The sequence below is a fragment of the Lathamus discolor genome, chromosome 2, assembly GCF_037157495.1.
Source record: "Lathamus discolor isolate bLatDis1 chromosome 2, bLatDis1.hap1, whole genome shotgun sequence".
NCBI lineage: Eukaryota > Metazoa > Chordata > Aves > Psittaciformes > Psittacidae > Lathamus > Lathamus discolor.
The window spans coordinates 109,515,820-109,539,869 of NC_088885.1; the positions used below are offsets into that span (position 1 = coordinate 109,515,820).

Genomic DNA, 24,050 nt, shown 5'->3' on the forward strand with positions numbered 1-24,050 from the left:
GGTTTTAAACTCCTGACCGAAGGCCTGAACATGTCATCAAAATGTCAGCAGAGCTTGATTTTACTAAGCGTGTGTTAACTTCTTTTTGTATGTCAGTGAATGGAAAAGTTGAGGTTTTACAGCTGAGAAGCAGGAGCTGTAGGTTCCAAAATATATGTGAGAAGTGGTATGAATATAGAATTGTATTTCCACTGTTTGATGATGCTGTTGGCCTAGAGCCATTGCAAGAATGAGAGATGAAAAAAATATTATCCTCTGGCTGTCATAAATGGCTACAGGAGGAGTATAAAATTCTCCATACTCTTCTATATCACAAATGGAATCAAACCCACTACCAAATACTATCTTCATTTGTATACAGATGTATACACACCAAGAAAGCATTAACTTTCCAGATCTGAGGTCTAAACATAAACTTAGAAACCATGGAATTGGAACTGCTTTTTGTTTGCTTGTTTGTTTGTTCATTCGTTCATTTGGTTTTTATTGCACACAGAAATTTGTCAGAGTCCTATATTCAGCGGGTTCAGTGTAATACTGCAGTTCTTAGAGTCCTAACCTTTACTAGAAGAAAATTTTAAGTGTTTTAAGTGTATTTTTTTCAATTACTTTGACCTAAATCATGATGCAGTAAAAAGAAGAGTAAATGAAAGAAGAAAGTTGGCAAGGTCTTGGGTTTCAAATCAGCAGGAAACAAAACAGTGACATGGTTTATGAATAGTTTGGTTAATTAATTATGATTATCAATAAATCCATGAATGCTTAGGACCATTAAATGTCTTTATTTCATTTGTGTAGCACAGTGGCTGTGTGGAATGCAGTTTATATCAGTGTAGATGGATAAAATGCCATAAAAATTTGACCTACATTGACAGTAACGTTTGAAAGGCCTTAAAGCATCTGGACTTAGGTTTAAGTTTGTAGTGGGAATCAACAGCTAAGCTGTTAGCAAACAATCCAGTGTTTCGGTTTTGGTTCTCTAAACAAGCTGGCATGTAAATGCTATTGCTGTAGTCTGTGAAGCAATTGATACACAAGACATTCAGCAGAAGATGGATGTTGTTGAAGAACAAAATTTCCATAGAAAAGAGGCACGCCATGATTATCCTCGTAGATGCTATTATTCATACGCTGCAGGAGAAATTCTAGCAACTTAGACCTGAGACTCCTGTCTTAATATGGCTTGTAGGGGTTTTTGAGCGCTGTAGCTACAGATTGCTTTGGAGAATGATTCACTAAAAATCAGAAAAATAGCAATCTGAAAGTTCACAACTACTTTTATTTAAATCAAACACAAAATATGTGTAACTAAAAAGCCTTTTTGCAGTTTCACCTTTGTTATAAAAATATGCTTTCTGGAAAATAACTTTAGGACAACTCCTTCAAGGACCCTTCTCCACTGCATGTTGTTTCTGCTGTTACATGAAGGAGGAGGGTGTTGGTTTACAATGGCCAGAAGCTCCAAGAGCCGAGGAGAGGACAGGGTGGGTGGGCAAGCACTGTGCTTTTGAACTGTCCTCTTGCTATGTTCCAAAGTCTCATGAATGCACATTCCCAGTGTTCCAGATTTCTGGTGCAAGGAATGGATAGCACTTGCTTCAGATTAAGAGAAATAATGTACATCAAGAAGAAAAAGAAGGGAATAGAGTTGTATGACTCAGACACTCAGGCTAACATAATTCAAAAGGAGGATCCCTGCAAGCTGGCAGGTGTTCAGTGGTGCTAATTATGCTATAGAAGCAATAATAGTATAATTTCACACTTGCAAACCTACTTTTGTGATGATTAGTGCATAGCTCCACTAATCTATCTTGAACCAAAGTCATCCTGGTCTGTGTAGCAGTGCACACTCTGTCTGAAAAGATTATGATATAGAGATTTGTATTTAATCCTTTCTGCCTCCACAGAGGTGTTTGATTTGTTAAGCTAAACCAAAAATGCACGATCTGGTTTGCAAATACTTCTAATGAAAACCAACATTAGACCTAACTGAGGCTTCTGTGTCAGCACATTAGCTAGAACTTCCCAGATAAGTAGTGGAAAATAGCAAAGAACTCCAGAGATGCTTGTGACTATGCAGGGGGAGAAGTGGGCCTCCACTGCAAGCAGCAACCCATGGCCAAATGGGATTAAGAGTAGGCCCTTGGCCATGAGAGGTTTTGTTATGTCTCTGTTGTGGTTTAGCACGTTCAAATTTTGCTGTACAATTACATCAGGGAGGGAGGTATTAATAAGAGAATTGTGTTTATCACTTTAGGTCCCTCAAGATGAATGGACTGGATACACTCCACGAGGGAAAGATGATGAGATTCCCTGCCGACGAATGCGTAGTGGCAGTTACATCAAAGCCATGGGAGATGATGACAGTGGAGACTCAGACACAAGTCCAAAGCCATCCCCAAAGATCGCTGCACGAAGAGAGAGCTATCTCAAGGCCACCCAGCCATCCCTCACAGAGCTCACCACCCTCAAGTAAGTCAGCGCTCTACTGCATCATATAGAGTTCTCCATTAAGACATAGTTTCTGTTGCTATTTGTTTCTATTCTTTGCTTCTGGGTACCAGTTAAGGAAAGTATTTATGTAAGGATGTTTGGTCATGCTTATTTTCAGTTGGGATTTTTGTTTTTTTCTGAACAAGAGTAGGTTTAGGAATGTATTTCAATGTTATTCTGAAGAGAGACCCTACTACCTGTGCTTTGAATTTGCGAAGTATTTTAAGCTCTTAGTGTTAAGTGAGTATTCAGGTATGTACAATAGGTCTGTTCTTTAAGCATCTTGCTGAAATATAGTTTTGTCCTGCAAAAGCTTTGCATGATTGCGTATTTATATTCAACATATTAAATTAGCCCTAAACTAGTCTTTGCAACTCAACAAAGAATATCTGACATTTAGTTTAAAAGAACAATGACTGTCTGAAAATAAGCAAATCCATTGTTTCCACTCATTACTTCACTCAGAATTGCCCTGTATTTTGTGGATAAATAGAACCAAAACTGTGGGGAGAAGGAGCAAATCATTTATGGAAGTCAAGAATAATTATGGTTTCTTTTTTTTTAAATGTCAGTTTGTGTTGTTTTTATTTGGGCCTTTTCAAAGAGCCACCTAAATTCTGATGAAAGTTACACAAATGGATAATTTTGGGTTTAGTGTTGTATTCTAAATGATTCTAAAATGGAGAGGTCCCCTAGAGCAAAAGAATAAATTATATCCGCAAAAGAAAGTAGTGTGAATTTAAATCAACAGTTGTTTCTGTCTGTCTTGTGCAAACTTCAGAGCTATAATAGTGAATCATAGTTCACAGAACCAAAAATAACTTGATTTTAGTATAACTTGCCTAAGGCTGTAGTTTTAAAATGAATTTTAAAAAAAGGCACTGTATCTCTCTTCTAGTATGTGTGATTGGTGACAAAAGACTCCTTATGCGTTACCCTCATTAATTTCCTCTCCTTCCTGCCTTCCTTGTCCTTCTCTACCCCATTTTTTCCCAGATATCTTATCTGAAAAATAGATTTTAGAGAGAAGCGTTTGATCCTTGTTAAGAATGTCATGCTCTTGACATCACTGATGAATAGACCAGCAGAAAAATAAAACAGACTTATTGTAGCTCCCCATAACAGCCTGCTTGACTTTGTCTCGGGGGAAGCCACAGATTGTTTGTCCTGTCTTTCCGTCAGTGTCCAAAGGAGAGAGCAGTCTCATTCTCTACAGGGATTTTCATAAGCTAGATGGTGCTTGCTCAAGGGATCCAGTGATTCCTCTCATCATCCAGCAGACTTTACCGCATCCTTTCCTGAGCCAAAACTCCTCCTCTGAGATCAGTTATTACATCCTCTGCAAGGTGAACATGAATGTTATGTACCATCACAAACTCCGTAAAGCCACGCTTTATGCATGGACACACTGTCAGGCACAGTTTATCCTTTCTGAGACTTTAGAAACATGTTCCATAGTTCTGTAATATATATGTGAAGTACAGTCTATCACAGTGAGTTTATTTGCTCATGGTCATTCCTATTCTCTGTAAAAATAAGATTTTTCAAAAGAATATCATGTTATTATTGAAAATAAAAAGTCCTGCATGTCACTGTTCACCCACAGAGGATGTTAGATCAGAGGGCTTTGGCAGCAGAAGCTTTTTGAGTTTGGCTTTGAAGTCATTGTTATTCATCAAAGTGCTTGTACAAATACTTCATTTTATATATATTTTTTAATTCCTTCCTATTCAGGAAAGCTCTTAGGAATGTGCTTGATTTTAAGCTGAGCTCTGTAAAATTCATGTACGTTTTGAAGCTATGCAGAAGAATGTAAATCACCGGATAGGGGAAGGAAGGAGAAAATTATAAATGGTAGTAAAACAGAAAAGAGGACAAAATATGAGATAACTTTTCTTTTTTAATGACTTTTCATCAAGAATTGGGATGAAGTAGAAGTATTTGTTTTAATCCATGATGATACTTTGGAGAAATATTTCCTCCTCTGAAACCTTTCCACTTTCAGAGACAAATTGTATAATACATAATTATGCATTGCTTTTATTCTTTTCTGCTGAACATCATAATTTGGGGTTTTTTTGGTAAGAACTAGCCAAGTACTTGCTCTGGTAACTGAAGGCTTCTGTTAAGCTCATTCTTTTTTGCATTTCTTCATACTTCCTTAGTTTCATGAATTAACCTTGACCATGACATTGCTTGTTCATCCCAGGGCTACCCTGATTACTCTGAGAGTGAGCTGTGATAGAGTTTTGCTGGCCTGTCAGCCAGAGTTTAAATTAGGACCCCTAACTCACTGAATATAGGTCGTCAAGCAATTGTGTAATGTGTGATATCAAATTATTTCCTTGGCTTACTATTGACTTGAGTTCAATTTGCACCTGAATAAGAGCCTTGAGGAAATGAGCCAACAGCTACTTTCATCAGCAAGCAGCCTTTTAGTGACACTAGCGGACTTCCTAGCTGTCCTCATGGGACATTATTAACACCTTAAAGCTGAGTGGTATTTCACTCCTTTAATTATGGTGTTTTCCATCAGTGAAGAACAAGGCACCTTTGAAAGTGGTGTTTCTTCAGTAGTAATTGTCAGGAATCTGCTGCACTTTCTGCTATTGTTTCTGTTTTCTGTATACAGTCTCTAGTTGGCTTCACTTTTGTCTTCGGCAGAGCAAACAACTTAAAAACAAGTTCCCCTTTGCTTTCACTGTTTTTGAAAGGATTTTTCATCTTATGGGACTTTTCCTCTCTGAGTACTTTAAGTCTAATATTGGTCTCACAACCCACACTGTTCCTCCCACCTACCTACCTACTATTGCTCATGCGCCTACTTTTCTAAGAAAGGATTTTCATTATTGTCAATGTTTCTTTTTATATAAGGAATAATTTTTGAACAGCACAACTGTGTCATATCTCCTTTACGTAATGCAAATTTATTTTCCTGTTTTTGCTGAGGTATTTCTCTTGCTATACCTTACAATCTTCCTCCTACAACATTCCTCCCATGCCATGGTTTCTGTGTGGTTACAGCACATGTGTCAAATGCTGTGGTACCATTCTGAACAAAGCACATCTTGTTGTGATCTTGAAATGCACACCTCCGCTGCTGCATTCTCATTATTCTACCAGGAAGTAAGCAGCTTTTTCTCTCTGTCTTTGCTGGCAGTATCCTCTTGGTGTTTAATCTTTAACAGTCCAGTTTATCTAAACTGACCCAGCTGAAAAGAAAAAAAAAAAAAAAAGAAAAGTGATGTTTTCTTGCCCATTCCTAAAAAGTGGCAAAAGTTTATCTATCTTGCACTTATAAGCAGATGGAAAATAGGTTAGCTAACTTCTAAAGAAGGTGAAGGCAACAGATAACTGACATTTCTATTACAGCTCAGCTTGGTTCAGGACATATTCCTTCACTATCTATATGTTCCCTGGTTATGTTTAGCCTGATTTTCATTGGGGAAAAATACGCAATTACACTGCCTGTCCACACACCAACCTATCACCTCCACCTCCCAGTAACTTTTGAATTTGTTGGCCAGCTTTAACCAAGTTTGCTAAAGAGAATGAAGTCTGAAAGATATGAAGTTCCAGCAAACGTTATGAAGATCTCTCTGGACAAGGCAGAGAATGATCTGCAGCTGTCCCTTACAGTCTCTTGAAGTGGGCAAAGCAGCTGGTGAGTCAGCGCAAGATATTACTTGATGGCAGCATTTTCCCAGCCTGAAAGATGAGGAATGTGGAAAGGACTGAAAATGTCTGTGGAGGACAAGAGGTCTAAGATCCCGTTACCATAGCTTTCCTACTTCATTCTATCCCTTTCCTCTTCTCACTACATCCACACTCATTGCTTAAAATACGGGTTCAGATTATGGTTCCTAACTCAATATTTCTTCTACTTTGGGGACTCAGCCACTTCAGTCTTCTGCAGTTCTATTTTATTTTTCCTAAAATATTACAGTGCTGAAGTAAAGTATTCCATTTGTGGACATTTTACATGGATTTGGGGGTATATGCAGTTGCAGTATTGTTCCTTTGAACTCATATTTGATTATATAAACCTTTTTCGGAGTTGTTCTCTCTGATCACCAGTGTACTGACAGTTTCAATGATCTTGATACTTTGGAGATGCACTGGTGGAATTCATGTAAAAAGGAGAGAAGGGAAAACAGAAATTAGGGTTTTTTTCTTTAAAATCTTTATTTTCAAGGTATTCTCATCACAGCTGCATGTATTCCTGTGATTTATTGCATAGGTGAGTAATACTTTCAATAAAGCAATCAATTCCTAACTTTATCGGAGACATTCCAACAATAGTATCTCAAAAGACATGCATGTTATTTGTGTACATCCAGGCTTATATATTTTATGTGCTAACAGATACAGCATACGTACTTTCTAGTTGTATATTTATGGGGATCTAAAGATAATATTGTTTTGGAAAACTGTGCCATTTTTCTTAATATTCTATAAAATCACAGTAAATAATCAAGCTCAATTAAGTGGCAGAATCTGGCAGAAAAATTAACAATAGTGACAAAAGCAAGAAGAAGGAGGTAGATCTGATTTATCTGTCCTAAATTCCAACATTCCATCACCTGTCTGAGAATTGATCAGGTCAGTTCAAGGCAGACAAGCCTTCAAGCTAGGGTCAACCTATATTATGAATCAAAGCTTGACAGAGTTGCAAGACCAGCTCTGGTAGGATGACTTGCCAAAAAATCCAGCTACCCCATTGTTACATAGTGTGAATCGGATAGAAATCCCCTAATCCTTGCAAAAGGAATGATGATCAAAATAGTTCTTTTAGTCTGAAAAGCTCCCAAACAGTTTTGTCTGGTGGTAACTTGTGGTGATCAGGGGAAAAGTGATATGCACACATGGGCACATCCATATAGACTGTTAGGAAGGTAAAGTGCATCATCTGCACTGAGTGAATTAATCATAGAATCATAGAATCACAGAACAGTTTGGGTTGGAAGGGACCTTAAAAATCATGTAGTTTCAACCCCCTTGCCATGGGCAGGGACACCTTCCACTAGACCAGGTTGCTCAAAGCCCCATCCCACCTGGATTGGGCACTTCCATGGGGCATTAATTGTGAAATTAATGGCGAAATCGCATACTGTCTGTTTTCAAACATGATGCTGGGACTGATGTGAATGAAAGGATGAGCAAAGGTCCAAAAGCTTTTTACAGTAAAGACACAACAAATTAAATGTCACATGGCAAGGATGTTGTTAAACATTAAGTGCAAAACTGGAGATCATTATAGCTTTGATTTTCCTATAGTGACGAAATACACGTTTGTGTATGTACGAATCTTCATATGTCACCAAACTGAAATACGCAGCTCTCAGAAAACTATGGGAAAATATAAACTCTGGAGATGGTTCTCCCGCTTTCTCAGCTTTTCTGAACTGTTGTTCTTGGGAAATATCTGCACTGAAGTAAATGATAAGGGACGTAAGGATAATTGTAGCCTCACAGACTGGCTAGACTCTTCTGGCATTTGAGCAAACTGAGGCTGATGTCCTTACCCTGCACTAGCATACATCGTTAGGTATGAAAGCCATCTTGGTGTTAAGAATGAGGTCCTATTTACTTTAAGGTTTTTCTGTATTACGAAAACATGCTCCAAAAGATCTCCAGAAAAGAAGGTGTCATTTAAACAAAAACATACTTTTTTGTCCTCATTCTGCTAAAATTAATGAAAATGTCCCATTAACTTCACAGGCCCAGATCACAGATAGGGGGAAGGGAGAGGGAAGATACAAGGTGATGCAATACCTCATCTTCCTTCTGGTGAATATTTTTAGACACATGCAGGGAAGACTGATAATTTCTTTTTCTTGTTGAGTGACTTCCAATTAGGGAACAATGATTTTCCTAATTAGTACAAAAGCAATAAGATTGATTAATCTTTTATTTGTGTTTTACAGTATGTTTCCAGTACCGTGTTTCCCTGTTTCATGTTACAGTCTCTTTCATTTTCATCAAATCTTTACCTACTGAAACAATTGTTTCCATTTTCCTTAGGTGTTTTTTGTTTGTTTGCTTGAAGAGTGAGGTTTTTGAATTTCCCATGAAAGAGACTGGAGCATCACCCTGAGCTTTGGACGTGCAGATGAAGGAATAGTATTCTGGAACAGTTGTTGGCTTGGGCGGTAACTTTCCCAGCCTGCAGTCACTGATGCGTGATATATTACTTAGCTTTATATTACTCTAATCCCTTCTCTCTTCTCTCTGAAAGCTAGGGAGAAGCTGTTGGACAGGTTTGTCACTTTTCAGGCTCTTATGTCAAGTATGATTAAGTTCAATGAATAAATTGTAAGTCAGAAGAAAATTTGAAAGGCAAGACAATAAAAATATATTTATTTTGAGGTAGTAGGTGGTCATACATCTGGAGCCAATGGTTTCTTTATGGCAGCTGACATCTGTTTTGTGCGCATGATACTTAAGGAGCAGAGGATATTGATTTATTAAAGGAACTTAGATCTTGGGGCTTTCAAAACAGTTGCAACTTTCCAGTGATGAATATATAAAGCGTGTTCAGTCAGTTAATGCTTAATGTCACTAATGGTTATGTGAGAAATTTTGTGCCCCATTGCAGCTTCCCTTCTGGGCTTTGTGTCCCCTCACACAAAGGTATGTATGCTTTGCAGGACAAAATGAATTCACTTATATCACTGCACAATCCTCTGTGGAGAAAAAGCATTCCTACAGTTCACTGCATAGTACATAGGTCGGACAGGCACCCCTCCTCTCTACTTCTGTGATGATCCTCACCAGTTTGTCTTGCAGTGAAATTGAGATGCCTGAGCTATTACAGTCTCACTGCTAGCAGACATTGCTAATCCTATCATAAAATTTACCCTTGTGTCAATCCACACCAAGCTCCATGTGCCCTTGTGCCCTTATGCTATTGTCACATTTGTGTAAATAATATTATTTCTTGTTTCTCTAAGATAAGAAGTCAGAATTGTGTTGTGGTATGTGACCTATACTACTGTTGTTGCCTCACTTGTACTTTTACTTACTGAAATTTAATGCAATTAAACTGTTACAATTAACGTACTCATGAAAAAAACATCAGCCAAAAAGAAAAATAAACTTTAACTTTGCTAGTCGAAGTGTGATTCTTTGGTGATATTGGAGGAGAGTTTTGGAAGTTGATAGTTTGTTAACAAAAAGCTGCAACTTCATTTAGATTATTGGCTGACCTGCCGAAATCGCTAGATACATGACCCCTTGTCCTGTATTTAGTTATCTGTCCCAACTTTGCATAAGATCTAGCTTTGTGTTAAACATAACTACCGATGAAAGGGAGGATTTCTAACTTTTTGATTTCTTTCAGTAAAATTCTCTAAACATTTATTCATTTTGCAGCAAATTATTTCAGTAAATTCAAGTCCATCCCATTGTCTGATTTAAAAAGCGAGGTTTATTGCTGTAAGGGGCACTTCCAGGGTTTGCTTTAAGAAACAATTATAATCACTGAACCAAGAGGTGGTTTTCAGCCATCTCTTTCAGGATATACTTTTTACACAGCCAACCTGCATGCCTGTGTGCAAAACTGGTCTTGTGTATTTTTAGCCCTATTTCTGCCTACCTACTTAAAAGGCTGCCTCAGAAAGGAAGTTAATAATGTCCAGTGGGGACAGGAGAAGAAATACTGCCTTAGATTGCAAGGACATACACAGTCTATATGTTAGGAAACATTTCCTAATGGTAATGATAGTTACACGTGGGAGTGGATTGCCAAGAGAAATCACTTCACTGGACATTTTCAAGAAAAGGGTAGAAAACGTCTGTCAGGACAAATTTAGGTATTGCTGATCCTGCTTTAGGGTAGGAGGAGGAGACAAATGACCTCATAAAGACCCCTCCAGACCTATTTTTTATGATTCTATGTCTTTCGCAGGCTATTGAAAATACCCACTATCACTGTTCTTACTTCCTTTTCTTATTTTTTAAATACAAAAATAAAATTCTCGTCAGGACGAAACCATTCCTGGAGGCCTAATGTTGAATAGTAACTATAGATATCCCACCCACAGCACTGCTGCACAGTTCTTTCATGTATTTTAAATGTTATTTCATTGCTAGCATTTTGAAATTATGTTCTGGCTTCTGCCAGCAATGCCATGCTTGACTCTTGGTGTATGATCTTATACTATCTGGTTTAGTTTGCTAAGGGGAGCTCAGCTGATGTATTAAATCTGCCATGCAGAAAATTCACGGGCATAGAAAGAGATGTGCATTTGCACAAAATTCAGTCTGGAGTCCTTAATGTCCAGCGTAACAAGACAAGCAAATAGGCAACAATAATTAAGTTAATTATTCACAGCAATTTTCTGTGCTGATCAGCTAGAAGCGCAGTATTCTTTCACTGTGAAATGCTGGATCCCTTTTAGATCAAAAAGGAAAAAAACCCCGTATTTTGCTTTAGTTTTAGTGTGAATTACTGGACACTTTCTGTAGACATGCTGTGGGATCTTCTGTTTATTTATATCATGTTAAAGTGGAAAGAGAGAGACATGAAAGTGAGTAATTCTTCTGTCCTTACAAAAAGATACTTTTAATATCCAAGTCATGTTGATGCACACTCGTTATTTTCTTGCATTTCCTTGTGTCTGTATTCCTACTAAGATGGACTGACTTTCAACTTATTTTAGTAATTCTCAGCTGGCTTGACTGCAGTATGAGATTAAGGTTAGGGGCAGGGGGAAACAAATAAAGCGTAAGGCCTCTGGTGGCAGAGGTGCCGAAATAGGGCAGCATCAAATACCACTCTGTTCCCGGTGACACACATGGATGGAACTTCATCCAGTCAGACCTAACTTCTTAAAATCTCCTCTCTTCTAAAGAAGTCATGAATCTGTCCAGGAGGGGAGAAACTAGGGTAAATCCTTAAAGACTTTTTTACATCGTGCCTATTTTCTTGTTCATTGTATACCACAAAGCTAAGTATCGTACAATTGCTTGTGTTATTTGCTGGTGTGAAAAAAAAAATATTTTGGTTTAAAGCACCTTTGCTGCAGCTACTGAGTTCCTGTGAGACATTTCTGTGGTTGCATCTGTAGCTGAGTTGCATGGCAATTTCCCATTCCCCTTCAAAAAGGCTGTGCTGCCAGCCTCTGCCCTGCCTGCCCTACAGCAAGCCCAGGAGCTGCAGAAAGCAGTAACTGGTTTTGTCATCCCGAAGTGCCAGCAGCCACATATAGAGCACCCAAATCCTTCCCTTTCTTTAGGTGTCGTTGGGACGGCAGCCATGCTTGAGTTGTGTCTGTGCAGCTCTGCACTGTGACAGTGATGTATCATGCTGAAGGCAAGCTCTGGGTCTTTCAGTACTAGTATATAAATCTCCCGTTTCATATCTGACACTGGCTATTGCAAATCTGTGCTAAGCCTTCGTTATACTTGAAAGGAAACATTGAAAAACTTCTTTTGGAAGGTAGTCCTCCTTGAGCTAGTCCTAAAAATGTTCACAGTTATTACTTCTTACTTTATCAAACCTAAATAGGCATAGTATTGACATTTATTAAAACTCTTCCTTATAATAATCAATATTTATTACTGCCTGCATAACAAAACTTAAAACTGCTACTTGGTTTTTATCACATTAGAGAAACAATTTGGTTCTGAACTTTGCATAAATCTCAAAATCTAGGATACATACACAACACAGAAAGCTTACAACCACTCTGGGTGAAATGGTGTCACTGGTAACACCGAGTCATGACTTCATCTCATAATATTTATGTTTATAGCAGTGATAGCAATTACATTTATAAAAGCTGGATTGGGGATGGGGGGCAGTTTCTGACTTTGAAAAGGTCTCTCTTCATTATTCTAGTGGGATGCAGCCAACATGTCATTCAGCCATCCTTGTGAAGTTGCAGTCAAAGATGTTCGAAACTCAGAAACGTTGACACTGTCAAGTCAATAGGGTCCAATCTAAATGTCTAGCCATGGATTTCAGACTGCTGCAGGATCTGTTGGACTCATCTCAGTCATGTTCCCGTACGAGCTGTGAGACAACAGGGCTTTGGCAGAGATTTGTTGCTCAGAGTTGTTTGAAATGCTGGTGAGTCAGGCTGTGCCACTGCAGTTGTTCAGTCATTTACTGTTGGGTAGAATGTCATTTCTGGCAGAGCAGTCATTCTCTGTCTATTATTACTTCCCCCACTCCCACCCCTCCCCCCTCTCCCTTAGAGATCATTTTATTTGGGGCACAAATTAATTGCTGGTTACCTGCGATGAAAAAATGTGAATTGAGAAAGCGTGGATGATGCCTTATTCAAACAAGATGCTAGACTGACAGTGCCTGGTATGAATGTCAGCACTATGTCACTATTTCTGTTGTCCGTTTCTCTTTTCTCTCTCTTTTTCTTTTTTTTTTTTTTTAAGTGATTCCTTAATATTAATCAGTGATCAGAGAATTAGAGAATGGCTTGGGTTGGGAGGGACCTTAAATTCATGTAGTTCCAACCCCCTGCCATGGACAGGGACACCTTCCACCTTCCAGGTTGCTTCACTTCCACAGGGACACCTTCCACCTTCCAGGTCGTTCAAAGCCCTGTCCAACCTGGCCTTGAACACTTCCAGGGATGGGGCATCCACAACTTCTCTGGGCAACCTGTTCCAGTGTCTCACCATCCTCACAGTGAAGAGTTTGTTCCTAATATCTAATCTAAATCTACCCTCTCTCACTTTAAAGCCAGGTCTCCCCAGAGCCTTCTCTGCTCCAGGCTGAGCAAGCCCAGCTCTCAGACTGTCTTCATAAAAGAGGTGCTCCAGCCTCCGATCATCTTCATGTTCCTCCTCTGGACTCACTCAAGCAGGTCCACATCCTTCTTGTGTGTCCCAAATAATCCTCAGTGCTTAGCTAAACATCGTTTCTCCATTAATGGGGCCAAGATTTGTGAAAGTGACAGAATGACCTCCTGACTATCAACTATTTGTATATTTCCACCTCCCTAGTGCTTATTTTATTTCCTTTGTCAATGAATTTCACACCTGTGAAAATAATGAGTATGTAGCATTATCGTCTGCTTTCATTTATTATAGTCCCGATCCTAACACACTCTTAAGATTTTCATCAGTGGTGGTATAATTATTAACATTTTTCACTAGTCCTGTTACTAATTTCATCCTTGTGAGTCTTTGAGAGTTATTTTATCCCACAGTTCCTACTCCCAGCTAGAGCTGCTCTGTTGCTCCTCGATCCTTCTCTTTTCTCATGGGGGAGGCATGCAGCTTGTGTTGGAAAATGGCTGTGCCTCCCTTCGTTTTGGTTCTCCATTGCCACCACCGTACATGTGATGGTTATTTGCACCCAGTCATGCTTCAAGCTATTTTTGGAGTGATTTCGTGGGCAACTGGGTGTGCTCCCTGTTCCAGTTCTCCCAACAGGAGTTGCTGGGGTGGCTCACAATCACAGCCTGGCAGCCAAGGTGCCCTTGCCATCAACCAGTGGTCATGCAGCCTTTGTGCACTGCTCCCTGTGCAAACATGCATGCACCCCAAAGCGGTTTTATACTATCAGCTCTAATTGTCCCTTCTCCAGGGAAGTTAATCAGATTCATTATATCTCTGTGATGACTGCAGTATCTGCCTGAATGTTTTGCCTCTGGCAGAAGATTGACAAGCCCTCATTTTCTATTGAAATTGCATATTATGACTGTATTTCCTTCCCCTGTTCTCAGAATCAGTATGTCCATATAATGATAGCTTGTTATTTAATGTAACTAGTTACCTTAAGGGCAACAGCTCAAAGAATAATAAAATAATCCATTTGACATTCATACAAATGACAAATCACCTGAACAGCTGTCTCTAAAACCAGGGCTGTAGCTTGACATTGATGTCACACAGATTCTTCATTTTTTGAATATGTTTTCAGATTATGTGTTTTATTTCATGTACCTCCTTTAAATGATGTACATAATAGTCAATAAATAATACATAAAGAATCTTTATTTCTAAGGAATATTTTTAAAGTAAAATGGACATGTAAAGTAATACTTAAAACATTGATTTTAGAGCATCTTGATTATTTGCAAGCCTGTTTTATAATATTTTCAATATTAAAAAAAATATAATCCCTTCTCAGAATATTTATATTTCTAGGGAAGAAAAGTAAAATTAGTCTCTTTTGTAGCCAACCCCCCCCCCCCAAACCCAGCACGGTAAAAGCTTGCTTCTGAGTTGAATCTTACAGTTTTTATCCTTATATTTCACCTTTACTCCCTCAGTGTTTCTATCATGGGCAGCACTGAAGCCAGCCAGAATGGGAAGTTTAGATCTGATCCAGTTTAGATCTGAGGTTAATGTAAATCCCCTGCCCTGCTCCCTGGATTACCCACTGCACCCAGTACAGGCCTGATATAACCACTGGGAGGGCATTCTGCTCCATGGGGAGGTATGCACTCTACTTGAAATCAACACTGGGGTTTTTCACTAATGCATGAGACTTAGTGGGAATAAGGCAAAGAAAAATGATTGTAAACTGTTTCTCTTAAAGTCCTTGGGAATACTGTGCAATTGGGATCCGGGTCCTCACCACTGGATTCTGCAGTGGGTTGTTTAGAAGTCTCAAGTGTAGCGTTTAAAATCTGAGCTGTGGAAGTTTTTCTCTCCCCTCCCTGACAAAGTACATACCAAGTTTTAAATGTCGGCCTTCTACCCAGCACAATGGGATGATAACCTCTGCCATGAATTAATCAAGCTGCTTGTTAAAAACATTATCTTGCCACTGTTCTTCCAAGTTCTTTTGAATTCAGACAAATTTAACAGCTTTCTCTTCCATAAAATGATATACTGAGGTTAATTACAGTTCAAGAGCACTCTAAGGTATGATTTGGCTGCTCTGTGTTTCTCAGGTCTAAAAAGAGCATAAAGAGGTGCACCTGGAATGAGTGCCTGGCTTGTGTTGTTCCCATAGGGAGGAGGAGTATCAGTCAAGCAATTAAAATGAAGGACTGAATTGCAAAACCCTCAGCTGTGCTGCCCCTTTTTTGTAGCAGGGGGAAGCGGGGGGTGGGAGGGTCTGGCCCCCACACCTACATGCTGTGCCCCCATGGCAGGTAGGCTGTGCCTTGGAAGGAGGGTCCAAGGAAGGAGTGCTGGGCACCCCACCACTGCTGCTCCCTGCCTGGCCCCTTACCAGTCACAGCTAATGGTGTGCCTGGAGTTCTGGGTAAAAAGGGATTATAATGCTCACCTCCTGCGCATCAGAATGTCGCAAGGATTGATTGATTACAGTTAGTGCATCAATCCTTGAGCCTTCCAAAGAGGTTGCGGAAATGCTTATACCATCATCGTTAGTCACTGACCCCTTGCTTTTAGCTCCGGCTTTGTACTTCTGAAGCAAGGCTTGCAGCAGCATTTCATGGTGCTCATTGAGATGCCTGGGAAGAGCCCCGCTGTACTTCATGAGCAGCAAGGCACAGTATGGGGAAGAAGTTAAATCATCCTCATACTTCCATGCTGAAGGAAATGCTTCAGAGGCTTGCAAGACCTCACCCAGGGATAAAAGGGTAGGAAGTTCCACGTTAACATCAGGAAGAACTTCTTTACTGTAAGAGTGACAGAGCACTGGAACAGGTTGCCCAGGGGGGTTGTGGAGTCTCCTACACTGGAGATATTCAAGGCCCGCCTGGACAAGTTCCTGTGTGATGTACTGTAGGTTACCCTGCTCTTGCAGGGGGGTTGGACTAGATGATCTTTTGAGGTCCCTTCCAACCCTTGGGATTCTGTGATTCTGTGATTCTGTTCCTGTAGTTCCTCCTCAACTGTGCTTCCCACGTGCATCCTGCTGCTGAGATACTCTCTTCTCTCTTTCCACCTGCTGTATGTATTTGCTCACCCTGTTATGTGTGAAAGCCCGGAGGGAAGCGTACTACTCCTAGGAGTAACAGTAACTCACGTTGCATTTTGCTGTGTCTGTTGAAATTCATAGGTATATCATAACTTGACACATCTCCCCCTCTCTTACCGCCATGCAGCCCACACCCATTGCTAACATATGTCCTAGAGGTGGTTCAGATACTTTCACAGGGGGTAAATGATAGATACGCATGCTTCCTTTCAGCTGTTCCTACATCCCCTCTTCCCTCTATGACCTGCCTACATACGCTAATGCATGGCTTCCCACTCACATCTCTATAAATTTTCTTTGTATTTGTTACCCTTCACACTATAGCAGAAGGGAATCTCAAAATGCTTTTTTTTCCCCCATAGGGAAGGACTTCAGAGCTAGGAAAAGATATTTTAATACATCTCAGAGCCTGAGCTGCCATGGTGTGTGCTGCACAGAGAAGCAAACACACCACACACACTGAAAATCACAGTTTGGTTGAGTGAGGGGGTTCCCACTGTATGCTCTGTGCATGCCTATTCTTGGAAAACCTGTGAATTTTCTGATGAAAAGCCATTTGGAGGGCTGCAAGAAACATTTTTCTGTTATTGTCTCCTTATTTCTCTCCTTTGGAGAGGGTAGACAGCAGCACCTGTGGTCCTGTACTGATGGCAGCCTAGTCATCCATTAAAAGCATGGTGCTGCCAGGGACAGTAAAACCTACAAGACCTAGTGGAGGGGCGGTTTTCTACTTGTGTTCCAAGTCCTTAGTATACTCACAACAGAGATTATTCCTGACCTTTCTACACTCTGTTTGTGAAGAATATTGATCCATTTTCTTCTGCTGAGTTTAAGCTTGGTTTCTTCCTGTTTGGAAAGGCAATACTGGGCCTGTTAACTTAAGCAGAATTTGTTGAAGGAAGAAACATGACTCAGAATTTCCAGTCAATTTAAGATCCCTTCCAGCCCAGACCATTCTACAGTTCTATGATAGACCCTCAGCAAAACTCCAGGATTCGACCTGCTAAACTTCTAGCAATTACCTAATGAACTACTTGCTTATCTTCAGATAAAAACAACTTTATAATTTTATTTAGCATTTTCCTGTGCCTGAAAATCTCCTCAGTGAGTAGTGAATAGCTGTACACACAAAAAGCTGCCTCCACTTACCCAAATTGCTTCTTTCCTGCTATAAATGGATAGTTTGCATAGTTATCCATGGTGAAAAGAGCATGGTAATGCAGCCACTGAGAGCGTATTATTGTGTTGGGCTTTTTTTTTTGGTTTCTACTTTCAATAGCTTTGTTCTTAAAGAATATAGAAGTAACATTTTTAACACGTTGCTAGTTTCTGTACAGAAACTTTTTCAACACCAAAGTGCTGACCTGCCCTTTCTAGTCACCAAGAAAAATACTTTCGTTCATTTAAAGCACATAAAAAAGCTTTCAATCCTACAATTTTTTGTAATGATATGCTGAATGCTATGAAAGAAAATTGCCTTATGAATGCTGATTAATTGGAAATCAGGTCCATAATTCATCTGGGCTGTACAGAGCAGAATATATTCTAAGATACAATAGGTGTGCAGCACCTTTTTTGAGTCCCTGTACTTTGTGCTTGTGTGCATTCTTCGCCAACTGTGAAAATTCAAGGGTTTTTTCCTTTAACTGGAAAGATTCTGCAAGCCTCATGAGATGAGCTTTGGGGAAAACATAATGCATTGCAGATGCATAATAAATTGCAGTGATTGGAAGCACTAGATTATTCCTCCCTCTAGTGGCTGATTGGCTCCAGTGAGAATAAATGGAGCTCTTTATTACTATCTCAAGGAATTATTCCATTAGTTTAGCTACTAGAAACTTACTTTTATCAGGTTAGCATCCTCCAGCATCCTTCACCTCCTGCCTGCTTGGTAATCCCTGGTGCCTCTGTGTACACATAAGCGACTATGTTATGATTCTATGTGACCAGCCTTCCAGTTTTTCAAGCCACCTCTCTACAGTTCTCAAGCTTTCCCAGTCACTTCTGTACATTATATGACATGATTCCCAGTAGCTGTTGTGTAAAGAAGGTTGCCCCATTTCTGTTTTGTTTCTGTTCTTCCTTATCATCCATTACAACAAATCCAGGTAATATATCACAACTGATCTCTGATGCATGTGCTAAACTGAAAAAGTGATGAATTTGAGACTGCTTAGTTTGCCTAGTCATGTACAATACATGACAATAAGAAGCAGATTAATAGATTATCATAATGTTGCTGTTTTCCTAATCAAGGTGACAAAAACTCTGAGCAGTAAAAAAATCTGAGCAATAAAATAGCCAGTATATATATAGGTACAACAGCCATTTAAGGAAAAGGTCATCTAAGGAAGAGGGTACTTATTCATACAAAACAATTACATTACATAACTTCAGGGCAAAACTGCAGGCCTCTTACCCCCCAGTAAATGCTGTGAGGCTCAAGAAAGTAATATAGGTTTCATTATGCTTAAAATTGACATTTAGGCATGAAACTTTTCCATAGCTCACTGAAGTTTTATTAGGCTGGAGATCTTTTCAAGGAGTTCTGTCTCACCTCAGTAAAACCATTGACTTGAAATGGTATCATAAATCTCCATCCATAGTCAATAATGGTTTTAATCAAATAATGCATTTCTTCCGAAGTGCCTTTTGGTCATCACACCAAACATTCATTAGTCTTTATTAACCAGCTATTGCGCTTTATGTACAATAACTGTCCCTGGGGCTGAAGTTTATTATTTCAGTCATCCTGTCACCTTTGCCTCCAATAATATAACAAAAATACGTTCTCTTCCATCAAAGAACCTCAATCATGTTTGCTAACTTGAATTCAGCACCAGGAAGCCACCTGAGCTGCACTGTAGAGAAGTATTAACTTACCTGTTTTCTGAGCCTGAGAGTGACTTCTATAGGTCACACAGCAAATTTCTGTCAACAATGAAATCCAAACCCATGAGCCACAGTCCATTTCCTATGGTTTTAAATGCCAGGTAGACATTTTTTATCCAGAAAAACTTTGGGCTTTTTTTTTTTTCCTTTCCCTGTTATGGTGTTTTAAGCAAAAGCATGGGTATCCAGATGTTTTGATTTTCCCAGTAAGACAGAAGGCCATTTTCAGCTTCACCATGTATCCTGTACTTATATTCTGAAAAGGAGAGGAGGTTTTCTTAATTCATTCACAAGTGGTTGGTGGTTTTGTGATTTATATGGGCTAGACAGCACACTATTAATCAGCCTTCTATAAGGAGCTAGCTTTATTCCTTTCAATATGCAAACACAGACATTTGGGCATTTTATCTTTTTTATCTGACCTTGATGGATTTTTTTTTTTTTTTTTGCTTTAATTTTCACTGGACAAGAGCAGTGTCCCAGTTCCGTAAACCAAAAGCTTTAGTTCTGAGTGCGATAATGAAATTCAAATAAATATTTGGAAAATCTTCAGGAGTTAAAGCTTTCTTCCTTTAAAATGAGGTGCGCAGCCTATTTGAAGATCCTCAGCCCTGAAGAGTATCATCTACTCTTCGGAACTGTTTTTACATTCTCATTGTCTCCATCCGAATCATTGCGCTTGACACTAACAGCATGATGAATGGCATGTCAACTGGTTGTCTATTCCCTTACTCCCAGACCCAAATAAATGTTTCAGGGTACTTCTGTTCCATGGGATTAAAAGTTACCTATTTAAAATAATTGCAATAAAACTTCCCTTTTAGTCCCCAGCAGGATTTTGTATTATTATCCAGGGTTCTTAAGAGATGGTTTTTTTTATTCTCTCATACTTCAAAATATAATTAGTTCTGCTTTGTCAGAATTCATTCTATACAAGTTAGGCCCAGTGATAGCCTATAACACAGAATGAGTCTGTTTTTAAAAAAGAAAAAAAAAATCTAAAAAAATGTGTGTTAAGCATAATTTTACATCTTCTGCACAAACTTGTATTTATCAGAAAAGTTTTCATAACGGAAATCAAGTGCAGACTTCCACCTTAAGGTATTCAGTGTTTTTGCCCTGTTTATAAAAGCATTGACAAGCCAACCTGCCCATATTACAATACATATATGTATATATACACACCTGAAATAACAGGTTATCACTTCATGCTGTGTCTCGGTACAGGAGAGAAAATAAGACTGGAAAGACTTTGGAGTGGAAAGAGAGAACTGTAAAATACACACAGATAACTAGGTTTCGGGAATTAACTGGGTTTGTTTTGAGGATTCCCTTTGATGTAAAAGCAGCTAAAGGGAAAGTGGTAGCAGCTCCTTTTTTTCTGAGGAATAACTCTGGTAAAGTTACATGGAGGGAATGTCTTCCTGTCTCTGAGTATCACTTTTGCTGTGCAAGATCAGTGATAAAAGAGAAACTCCCCCAGAGCAGCAGGCTGTTGCCCGGAGAATCAGTAAAAAATTTGCCAGAAACCCTACTGCACACCATTATTTTTCAATTTACTTATATTGTAGACGTTACTTTAAATAAAAATGTAGGAAAAAGAAGTTATTATTTCCAACTTCTTTGGTAGTACAGAAGTTGCAGGGTTTTATCTTAGTCAGTGATAAATCCCAGTTGAACAGTTTCCCCCAGAATCTTTCATTTTTATCAGGAAGAGACAGCTGCAAGTTGTATCTGAGCTCCAAGCTATACTTACCCAGACACAGTTTGAGAAACTGGCTGTAGAGCTATCCAGGTCATTACTCTGCCTTATCACCCCCTCTCAACCCTCTGTGCCAGCAGGAGGAACTGGATCCCATTGCAAATCACCGGTTCCCCAGTGTCCACAGGAAATCAAGATGTAGAAAGTTAGAAGTACTTGCTTAGACTAGAAGAAAAAGCAATCTTCTCTTCAGGGATTTTAAACTGCTTAGCAGTCTTCAAATATAAACCAGCTAAAATAGAGAACACTGAAATAGCCACTTAGTGAGAGTGCACAGATGATGTTTCAAAATGAACCCATCAGGAGAGAGGAAAGAAAATCCGCTGTCGCTATCAGCATGTATTACAGTCCAGGTCAACAATTTGCAGTTGTTATCAAGAAATAATGTGTGCCCACAGTGGGTGAGGGGATATTCGCAGTATTTGTCAGGTAGCAATGTATTGACTCTTGCTTTTTCAAACATTCATTCGGAGTCAGTGCTGTTACTCAGAGATATAAAAACGTGAGCTCAGCCCCTTTAGCTTAGTTGGATATGGTATTTTTCCCTTCTGCCTTGCAGAACTACTAGTGTTCCCTCCTAATTGCTTTAAAATGTACTTCCTTTTCAGAGTTTCTGCAGTAGTTTGGTTTGTGTTTCACATCTGTACAGATGTTGAATCTGCTTTTTTTTTTAAGTAGGTAACTGAAATTTTTGAAATGGTAGAAGACTGAATAGGAAGTGAAAAAATGCTGCATATGTAAAATTCATTTTTGGAAAATGCAGGTGGCTGCTTATCTATGTGGAGGTTTTGGCGTAATGGTGTTGACTTGCAAAACCTAAGATGTGTTCCTAATCTCACTGTGAGAAGCTTATGTAGATGTAGACTGGAGGGCTGGAAATGTCTGTCTGAACCAGGTGACTCAGAAACAGGCACATGGCAGGACTGCAGGCTCATGGACATGTAGTATGTGAGTGGCCATCATCTGGTTTCAGTTCCATGTGGAGCTGAGCACAGTGATCACTGAAAATGGATTGCGAATTGTCAGGAAAAAATGCTCTTAAATAAACACTGCAGTGACATTAAACAGCAAATACGGTTTTAGTATTAACCTAGAAAACATGATTTGTAGATAAATACAGCCCAATATTGTAACTTGGAATAGCACAGAAGGACCTTAAGTTATGGGAAGCCTGCCCAGAAGATGCTGTTTAGCTGAGCTAGAGTGCTATCCTCCCACTCCCGGGAGCAAGCCAGAGCTCCTGCATAAATCACGGTGCTAAGCAGGGAGGGCTGGTTGTGCAGCCAGCTCAGCGCATGGCCAGGTGACATTCCTGAAAAGTAACTGCTTTCCTCCTGCAGTTGGCAGAGAGCTGTGACTCTTGATTCTTCCCACTGGCAGAATTAATCAAACTTTTAATGTGTGAATGGGGTATACCTGAAAATTAAATCAAGCAGGTGAGGTCCGAGCTTGCTGGACTGTGATTTTTTAGTAGAATAGCATAAGGACTGCAATGGGAACTATCTTGATGCCAGATACCCTCATGTCAATATTCTGGGTAGGATTAAGCTTAATATTAGGACATAGACTAAGACTCGAAGTTCTCACCATGAATACATCAGGAAGTGCAGATCTGCAGGTGTGCAAGAGGATGTTTTGAGTGTGTTACCAGAGACCCGAGAGGAGGAAAATGAAGTGTGATTTGATTCACTTGTTATAATAGCAGCTACTGGAAGTGGTGGTGAAGCAGTCCCTGTGCCTGAGCAGACCTGGAGGCATCTCCTTCCCTCCTTCTCAGGTGGCTTGCCCTCAAATGCGTACAATTGGCTGGCGCACCAAAATGCTTGGAGTGTGTCGCACATTTGGTCTAGGTTCAGACATATTTTCCTCAGCAAGGACCTGCAAAAACCCATTTGAGTAAGTACTCAGTAGGATTGGCAATAGGAGGGGGGACATTAATGCCCACAGCTTTCCTCAGAGGGTCTTCTGAAAGGAAAGCTACTCTTCTCAAGCTGGGCACTCTCGACAGTGCTAGGTGTGACAAGGATGAACTTCTAGCGTAAACAAAAAATGTGTGGTTTTCTACAGAAACAGCTTACCTGGTTCATCTGGGTTGAACTGCTTCTATGTTTCAGCATCTCTTTTCACTCTCCAGGGTGGAACAGAAGAGTGCTCACAACTATTCCCCACACACACACCCCCACATAGGAATCAGCACCAGCATGCAGACCAGATTTCTGACTAAAGAGAATTGTATAATGTCTGTCTGCATCATCTCCCATCTGTTTCTCTTACCAACTCAATTTCATATGGCATTATGTGCCCCTTCCATACTGTGCTCGGTTCTTTCACCATGTCTAGAAAGCAGGTAGAAGACATGGCATGTCAGGGGCAAGGGAAACGTTCCTTAAGTTCATTAGACTATGGTTTTTGATTATGCACAGCAGCTGAGGGGATCTTTGAGATAAAGGGGAGGCTTTGTTTTAATGTATATGGTGGGTTTTATACATTAGTCATCTTTGCTAACACTTTAACAGCTAGAGATTGCTCTTACAACTGGGTCATATAACCTCAACACATCCACAGCCCAAAGGAAAAAAATAAGAAAACAATCAACTCCAAGCTTCTGTGTCCCTCGAGAGGAAAGCAGGTTTGTAATAAAATCACAAAGAGGAGTTTTCATGGCAGATTCTGAAGCTCGCAGTAGCCAGACATGGAGAGTTTTAAAAGGGAGTGTGATTTTTTGAAGCATTTGCTACTGGAAACATTAAACCAGTTCCGGCTGCCCTCTATCAGACTAACAGGAGCTTTCTGGCAGGACACATTGTGTTTACTCAAAAGCCCACAACAGCTGGAGATAGACATGTTAGAGAGCTGCGTGACACCAAACTGTGTAGGCTTCTGGATTTATATGTATTTTTAAGTGCTCTCCTCTGCAGCCCTACCAGAATCTGAAAAATACACCATACTGCCTCACTGCATGACAAACCCTGTGACACCGACATGCCCCATACAGTTTCATTGTGTGTCTTGGCTGGTCCATGCAGTGAAGAC

At 39.7% G+C, this 24,050-nt stretch overlaps 1 protein-coding gene across 1 annotated transcript in view; it reads left to right on the forward strand.

Annotated features, from left to right (window-relative positions):
- DLGAP1 (DLG associated protein 1) overlaps positions 1 to 24,050 on the forward strand; it is a 326,853-nt gene that overhangs the window by 199,994 nt on the left and 102,809 nt on the right. The window contains exon 4 of the mRNA XM_065668051.1: positions 2,258 to 2,472. Within this exon, the coding sequence (XP_065524123.1) occupies positions 2,258 to 2,472 (215 nt within the window). The remainder of the gene's footprint in view (positions 1 to 2,257; positions 2,473 to 24,050) is intronic.